This window comes from Cyprinus carpio, chromosome A18 (genome assembly GCF_018340385.1).
Source record: "Cyprinus carpio isolate SPL01 chromosome A18, ASM1834038v1, whole genome shotgun sequence".
Taxonomy (NCBI): Eukaryota; Metazoa; Chordata; class Actinopteri; order Cypriniformes; family Cyprinidae; genus Cyprinus; species Cyprinus carpio.
In genome coordinates this window covers 11,912,364-11,921,263 of record NC_056589.1, presented here as the reverse complement: position 1 = coordinate 11,921,263, position 8,900 = coordinate 11,912,364, and the positions used below count along the sequence as shown (strand labels likewise).

The window sequence follows — 8,900 nt, the reverse complement described above, 5'->3', positions numbered from 1 at the left end:
GAAGCAGAACTCGCTCCCTCGGTCAAAATCGAGGGGTCGAGGGTCTGTCAATATAAACTTCCCTCGTCTGGTTATTCTTTCAACTGCAATTAAAAAAAAAACAAAAACAAAAAAACTTCACTCGTCTGGAACGCACTTCAAAATGGCAGCGGGGAAATGCGTAGGGAAGTTCGCGAATGCGTGTCTAAAAGTGAACTGGAACGCAGCCCAGGACCGACGCGCAACCGGCACATCCGGGAACGTAACTGTCAATTTCGTCACCGCCCCTTTTTAGGGGAAAATAAACAGATTTCCTTAAAAATATCAACTATAATACTTGAATGTGACGTCACCACTCTAGCTGGAGGCAAAACATAAGGAAGAACTCATAGCAGGCGCGCTAAAAGTTTGAGGTTTTGACTTTTTAAAATGTCGTCTTTTGTTGTGTTCTTGGCTGCCAGAATAGAAGGAACAGCACTTTTGGTTCCAAAACTAAAAGTTTCACCGGATCCCGGCCGACATTCCTTCACAGAAATCATCAAGAAGACAATTTTGGTTGAATGCAATACGGCGTACAGACTAGACAGAGACGATCATAAATAATGCTCGTGTTTGCAGTGCACACTTCATATTAGGTAAAATAATCTATGCATATTTACTGGCGTGTTGGTTTTATCTAGTACAAATCAGCAAGTATGTTTTATAGGTGAAAAGTCGCCAACCTTCAGCGCACTAGCTAGCTTAAATGTTAAACAAACATACAGCGATAGATGGTGTGTGCCATCCCTTTGAATGGTCTCTTAAAATAATCCACACTGCTAATCATAGTTAGCCCCAGCGATAGGTTACATTAGACAATAAGCCTTGACAAAATTCCCCAAACCACCCGAAAGTAATTCATATGTTGTCTAGGAAATATCCAAACCTGGTTAAAAATGTTTCCAATGAGAACAAGATACAAGAACTACACCAGGCTTAGCTAAAAATAAATAAATAAATAAATTAGGCTACTGTAATGTTATCCACTCGTCATTATATTTTGGTCAGATAACCAGTTTGGTCAGTGAACTGAGTGATCAACTGAATTAATTGATAAATGTATGCTAACTCCCACTTTTTTTATTATTATTATTTTTTTTGTCACGGTCCCGCAGAGTCAGTGACTGTACATATTCGGACAGTTCCGAACCTTCTTCTGCAGCCATGTTTAATAAATCCCTCCTAAAACGTGCTAGTTCACGCTTGTCAACATTGCGTCCGCGCCTCTTTTTGCATCCAGCTAAGCCCCGCCCACCTGGAGACGTTGCAATGTTTACAAACTTTTAAGGGGTCTATAGACTTCCATACAAATTAGCGGCAAAAAGCAACGTCCGTACACAACCAGCAGGCGTGAATAATTAAATAAATACTTAAGACTAAACATGTCAAGTAATTATATGTCCACCCTGCCTGCCACAGAGCGTGAAAGATACATCCAAAAACTTAATTTGGTCAATTTAAAAAAACCTACGTCCCTTTATTCTCCCAGTGTCAAACTGGTGTAACAACACCACCCAGTGGCCAGAGTCTTACCGGGAGATTTACTCGTCCCTCATCGAGTCACCATAAGCCAGTGAATGATTTTACTTCGTATTTGAAAGTAAACATCTTTAAATGTATATATTATGTCTTTATATTTAGAGTACTGAGTGCACTTTTCTGTCCATCCATACAACTAGGTTGGTTTTTTTTCGATTAGCATCATACGTAATTCATGATATTTCCATAACAGCAAGATATGGATGATGATGGCAGGTAGCCATGAATTTAAAATTTTGGGTTTTACAAACATTATTGGTGCACCCAACCACACAACAACTCTTTGGCATGTTGTAAGATTAGTCCACTTCCTCGATCCAATACTGTTAGTTTTTTTCCCTAAAAGTGGGCGTGACTCTGTTCATAGACATTCTATGACGCTGCGCCGGTTGTCCGTATCCCTGGTCTAGAAGCTAAACATTCTTTATCATGCAGGGGGCGCTCGGTGGCTCAAAAAGCTGCATCATCCACTGAGCATCATTCATATCTTGATTGTGGCTTAATATGCTTTGTTGTTTAAATTCATTTATATTCCACGTCAGATATTGTTAAATTATTAAGAAAAATGTTTATTCCTGCCACGAATTGCAATTAGTCCGTACTCTCATATTCCCAGAAGCACTCAAAAAGATAAATTATAATGTGTAACAATTTTTGAAACCCCTCCTTAGTTTTGAATTAACAAGGAATTGTTACATATGACCCCCCCCCCCCTCCAAAAAAAAAAAACTAAAAACTAAAAAAACAACAACAACAAAAAACGATTAGGAAATGTGTAAAATAAGTTACATAAGGTACAAAAAATAACGTCCGGGTCGCTTACTTTGGAACACAACCACTTCCGTTAAAAGTGACGCGTTTCCCATGTGTTCATAGCGTTTCCTGTTGAATGTTCATTTCAAGTTTATGAGACAGTTGGACACGGTGCTAGCTTATTGAACATTGATCAGTTGATCTGACGTCCATAATGTCTAGTCGCGCTCTGCGTAGGCTGAAAGGCGAGCAGCGAGCTCAGGCCGCTTTAAACGCGCTAAAACTCACTGATGAAGATGAAGAGGAGCAGATGAAGAGTGACGAAACTGCCCATAAGCAGAAGAACATCAGCAACATCTTTGAGCTGGTAACGTCTGGAATGTGTGATCAGGGTCGTCGCTGTGTGTGAGATTGTCATGGTGCAGACTGAGGTCGGATTAGACTAAGGTGACCAGATTTCTGAAACGAAAACCGGGGACATTTCCTAGTTAAGTGGTCAAAATATCACTGAAATCTCACTTGTCATTATCTACGAATTTAAAAACGGGGACAATATGTTTATTTATTATTATTCTTTATTGTTGTGGGTTCCATTAATATCTTAATTGATACAGTGATGCTTTGAGGATCAAATTTACCCTAGTTTATATATATACAATTCACCAAAAATCACACTGAAAATTAGTAAATGGTAACTATCGCAAATAGTATGGGGTGTAAAAAGTCCACTCCATGGTAAGAACATCATTAAACATGATTTATAATTAATTTAACATACAATGCTCATTTAAACACGTTTTGGAAATTTGTAACACTTAATTTAAAAAAGCTGTCATCCCTACTAAAACATGAATTGTATTTAAATTCTCGTCACTGATAGTATTTGCATTCAGCCATTTTGTGCATACAGCCAATATACTACAGCTAACAAATATATCAAAATGGATATATTTATTTATTATATAGATATATATATATATATATATATATATATATATATATATATATATATATAAATAATTTTATTTATCGGTATTTATTTTTTTTTGAGGGGGGAAAAAGCAACTTTGCTACCTTGAACTGCTTCCTCAGATTTGATAGCAAACTTTTGATGCCATAAATTTACCTGGTTAAAGTTATAACTGAAGCTGAAATGTGTTTTGTTGATGCATTGAAACAAACCTCATTGGTTCTTGCACATCAAAAGCATTTTTACGTTTCTGTTTACCATATTTAATGTACATGAGATAAAATAAAAATGCAAAAAATGAATAAGTACTTAAGTTAAAATAAAATTGTAAGGAGTAAAAAGTAGTTTTTTTTCTTCAGAAATGTAATCAAGTAAAAGTACAAGTAATCAGTTTACATTTTACATGAATAAAGTACAAATACCCCAAAAATAATACTTAAGTACAGTAATCCAATAAAATTACTCAAGTATTTTACACCCCTGCAAATACCAAACATCTCAAAACAGTAGGCTAGTATTATGGCTTTACAAAAACACATTAAGATAAAACAATAAATATGATAACATATGATAAATAAAACAACACATGTTATTTTCTAACTGTATTTAACATTTTCACAACTGTGTGTACATACCTACAATTTTTCAAATTTTGTTTATAAACATATGCTTCTGGAAATGGATCTTTTGTATCCCTAATCAGGGTTAATATTTTGCATTTTAGGCTCATATTGACTACAAAGTATGTGCTTTCTGCGAATGTAATTGTGCAAGTGTAATTGATTAGTTTATAATTTATATATTATTCATATCAGACTTGTTGTCACGGCAGAAGTTTCAGGAATGTTTAATAGGCGTATTGTGTGCAAAACAATCTTGTTTTGTTATACTCTGCACAGAAAAAGTATTACTTTGTTTTAATATGTATATAACGCGGTCTCTTTTGATAACTGATAACAATAGCGCACTGCTCTCGTCCAAGCTTTTCATGGCTACAGTAGCGGCTTGCAACCAAGTAATCAGCTCGCAGCGCCCTCTGCTGGTGAAAATAATCATATGATAGCCAGCTGGCTAAATTAGTCTGGATTTTCCAGTGTATTTGCAGGTTGTTTTGAACGTGCTGTAAAACGGGGACATTTCCGGGGACAACGCCAGTCGGGGACAGGACACCAAAAACCGGGACTGTCTCCGGAAAACGGGGACGTCTGGTCACCCTAGATTAGTCGGTATTGCCATGATACTTTGTTATACAATGGTGATTACCGTACAAGTGTACTATGATTTACAAACTACTTCAAGGTGCTTTAAAAGTGACATGGTGCTAATCCGAAAGTTTTTACTTATTTTCTTTCTTTTATTTATTTTTTAAATACTTTTTGATTGCAAGTAGGCCTCAGGGAACAGACTTAAAGAAAAAACAAATCAAATGCAATTCATGACCCCTTTTTACGATTGTTACAGTTGTTTTGCAGTTCACCTTAATAGTCCTCAATTGTGACAAATTAATTCCAATGTGGTCACAGTTTATATGAGGTCATATAATGGCATATGTTAAAATTTGATTGCAATCAAACAAATGCTGTTTGAAGTAGTTTCATTTGGAATATAGCATGTCATACTGCTTTCATGTCCGCTGCCCATACGTAGATCATTGAGTGTTGATTAATGCAGTTTTAAATGCCATGGTATGATGCTGCTGTCATGATATATCTATTGGTGTGTGTCAGATTGGTGAGGCTGATGTGGATGTAAGTGTGTCAGATGAGGAGACAGCAGAGAGATTAATTGACAGAAAACAAGAAGGAGCACCACTAGAGAAAGATGCCGTGAAGGTGAGAATCTTTATACATCATCCCCAAACATGAACATGCAGCCATGACCTGTTTAGAGTTTATGAAATGCAATGTTCAGAACAATTGACAGTGTATTTTAACTAAAATCTTTTCATTTCCCAATTCAGTTGTTTTCTTTTTAATGTATTTTTTTTCCATTTTTGTTGTAGGATGAGAAGTCAAACAAAAAAAAGAAAAAAAAGAAGAAAAAGACTCTAGCTGAGATTGGAAGGGTGAGACTTTTATTTATTTCTGTATGTTATGTTTGTATGTATGTATTTATTTACCAAAACATTTGAAAGATTTTTCTTTTCAAAATTACTTTTAAAATGTATTTTTCGTTTTAATAATATGTATATATGTGTATGTATGCATGTGTTTTTTTTTTGAGCAGCAAATCAGAATATTACAATCATTTCTGAAGGACAATGTGACACTGAAGACTGGTTCCTAGTCTTATATATATACACACACAGATACACATGCGCGCATATGTTTATTGAGCAGCAAATCAGAATATTAGAAGGATAATATAAGTGACACTGAAGGCTGGAATAATGTTGCTAAAAAAAAATCAGCTTTTTAATCACAGGAATAAATTACATTTTAAAATATATTCAAATAGAAAACAGTTATTTTTAATAGTAAAAATATTTCATAATATTACTGCCTTTGCTCTATTTTGGATCAAATAAATGCAGGCTTGGTGAGCAGAAGGGTATTCTTTAAAAAATATTAAAAATCTTACTGTTAAAAAGCTTTTGCAGTCTAACATAGTAATATCTTATAAGGTGTAGTATAATATATTATTATTATAAAGATAACAATAAATAAAAATAGATTAATAATGGTACATGGTATAGTTAGTAGCACTGGGGTTGCATGAGGTCACTATCAGTACTGGGTTACATCTGGAAAGGCATCTAGCGTGAAAACTGGCTATCCATGTAATTCTGCTGTGGCAACCCCTAACAGCAGCAGACAGGAAACAGAGAGAGAGAGTACAAGTAATATTATAATGTATAATAAAGAGAGTTGCAAATAGTGACAAAATTCAAGGGAAATTATTAGAAAAGTGGGTGTTTCCCCTTAGAATTAAAGAGAAGATCCTAGTAAAGGTAAAAGTTATTCAAAAAGCATCTTAACCTCTTAAAGAGCTCTTAAGGTCAAAAAGAGTTAGGAGTAGGACTTTTACTGTAAGATGCTTCAGATTTTCTTTAGCGGAGGAGAAAATGTCCAAAAGACGAAGAGGGAGAAGAAATACTGCAGACAATGGATCACAGTGAGTTAATAAGATGCTAGATTAGATTGTGGTGGGATCATGTTTGTGACTTATATTATTAGAGACACAACATCATCTCAGACACAGCGCAGAAATGTTGTAGTGCCAGAAATGAAAGTGCATGCATATGCACACACACACATATATATATATATATATATATATATATATATATATATATATATATATATATATATATATATATATATATATATATATATATATATATATATATATATAATATTTGTTCTGTGTAGTTTACTTATGGAATCCTGCAAGATTTGACATCCGGTTTTATTTTACCTTCCATGATCATTCACACTTCAGGTGCAGTACTGGCACTATCAAATCAAGCACTCCGTATTCATAGGAAAACTGTCTGATCAGTCAGATATTTGTCATGAGAAGAGTTCCACAAAACAGCTATGGTTTGCAGAGTTATAAGAGTTGATGTTACAAATACATCTTTTGAATATACTGTGTGAATTCATTGTCCCGTTAGCTCGGAGAGCTATTTTCCCTCCTCAATAAGTTTTGTCAGTTGTTTTGTTTATTGGTCTAATTCTTGTGGTTGCATTGGTAAGTCACTCAGTTAATTATCTTGTGCTTCATTCCCACCCTTCTGAATTATGTTGTATTGATAAGGAGTTATCACAAAGTAGGTCTGTTTAGTTGTGCTATCTTACGATGTAACCGGTTAAAACTTGGAGTGGCGATGAGGTCTTAAAATGTATGGAAAGAGTCTTTAAAAAGGTCTTACAAGGTATTAAATTTAATATGTGTGTGTATATATATATATATATATATATATATAGTGGGTACGGAAAGTATTCAGACCCCCTTCAATTTTTCACTCTTTGTTATATTGCAGCCATTTGCTAAAATCATTTGTTCTTTTTTTTTTTTCTCATTAATGTACACACAGCACCCCATATTGACGAAAAACACAGAATTGTTGACATTTTTGCACATTTTTAAAAAAAAGAAAAACTGAAATATCACATGGTCCTAAGTATTCAGACCCTTTGCTCAGTATTTAGTAGAAGCACCCTTTTGATCTAGTACAACCATGAGTCTTTTTGGGAAAGATGCAACAAGTTTTTCACACCTGGATTTGGGGATCCTCTGTCATTCCTACTTGCAGATCCTCTCCAGTTCGGTCAGGTTGGATGGTAAACGTTGGTGGACAGCCATTTTCAGGTCTCTCCAGAGATGCTCAATTGGGTTTAAGTCAGGGCTCTGGCTAGGCCATTCAAGAACAGTCACGGAGTTGTTGTGAAGCCACTGCTTCGTTATTAGGGTCATTGTCTTGTTGGAAGGTGAACCTTCGGCCCAGTCTGAGGTCCTGAGCACTCTGGAGAAGGTTTTCGTCCAGGATATCCGTGTACTTGGCCGCATTCATCTTTCCCTCGATTTCAACCAGTCGTCCTGTCCCTGCAGCTGAAAAACACCCCCACAGAATGATGCTGCCACCACCATGCTTCACTGTTGGGACTGTATAGGACAGGTGATGAGCAGTGCCTGGTTGGTTTTCTCCACACATACCGCTTAGAATTAAGGCAAGTTCTATCTTGGTCTCATCAGACCAAAGAATCTTATTTCTCTGTTTTTTAGCAAACTCCATGCGGGCTTTCATGCGTCTTGCACTGAGGAGAGGCTTCTGTCGGGCCACTCTGCTATAAAGCCCCAACTGGTGGAGGGCTGCAGTGATGGTTGACTTTCTACAACTTTCTCCCATGTCCCGACTGCATCTCTGGAGCTCAGCCACAGTGATCTTTGGGTTCTTCTTTACCTCTCTCACCAAGGCTCTTCTCCCCCGATAGCTCAGTTTGCTCTAGGAAGGGTTCTGGTCATCCCAAACGTCTTCCATTTAAGGATTATGGAGCAGCAGCAGAATTTTTTTTGTAACCTTGGCCAGATCTGTGCCTTGCCACAATTCTGTCTCTGAGCTCTTCAGGCATTTCCTTTGACCTCATGATTCTCATTTGCTCTGACATGCACTGTGAGCTGTAAGGTCTTATATAGACAGGTGTGTGACTTTCCTAATCAAGTCCAATCCGTATAATCAAACACAGCTGGACTCAAATGAAGGTGTAGAACCATCTCAAGGATGATCAGAAGAAATGGACAGCACCTGAGTTAAATATATTAGTGTCACAGCAAAGGGTCTGAATACTTAGGACCATGTGGTATTTCAGTTTTTCTTTTTTTTTTTTTTTTAAAATAAAAGATGTCAACAATTCTGTGTTGATATTTCAGTTTTTTTTTTTTTTTAATAAATCTGCAAAGATTACACACATACTGATATATTTCAAATGTTTATTTATTTTAATTATGATGATTATAACTGACAATAGGAAAGGAAAACCCCAAATTCAGTATCTCAGAAAATTAGAATATAACTTAAGACCAATACAAAGAAAGGATTTTTAGAAATCTTGGCCAACTAAAGTATAAAAATGAAAAGTATGAGCATGTACAGCACTCAATACTTAGTTGGGGCTCC

At 35.9% G+C, this 8,900-nt stretch overlaps 1 protein-coding gene across 3 annotated transcripts in view; it reads left to right on the top strand.

Moving 5' to 3' along the window:
* The first annotated feature begins 2,385 nt into the window (after nucleotides 1-2,385).
* tcf25 (transcription factor 25 (basic helix-loop-helix)) overlaps nucleotides 2,386-8,900 on the top strand; it is a 119,286-nt gene continuing 112,771 nt past the window's right edge. The window contains exons 1-3 of one of the 3 annotated variants that reach the window (XM_042775019.1): nucleotides 2,386-2,677; nucleotides 5,008-5,112; nucleotides 5,283-5,345. In XM_042775019.1, coding sequence (XP_042630953.1) covers nucleotides 2,525-2,677; nucleotides 5,008-5,112; nucleotides 5,283-5,345 — 321 coding nt within the window. In that variant the 5' untranslated portion in view covers nucleotides 2,386-2,524. Of the gene's footprint in view, nucleotides 2,758-5,007; nucleotides 5,113-5,282; nucleotides 5,346-8,900 lie in introns of all 3 variants that reach the window. The other 2 variants (XM_042775018.1, XM_042775020.1) reach the window with 2 other exon arrangements.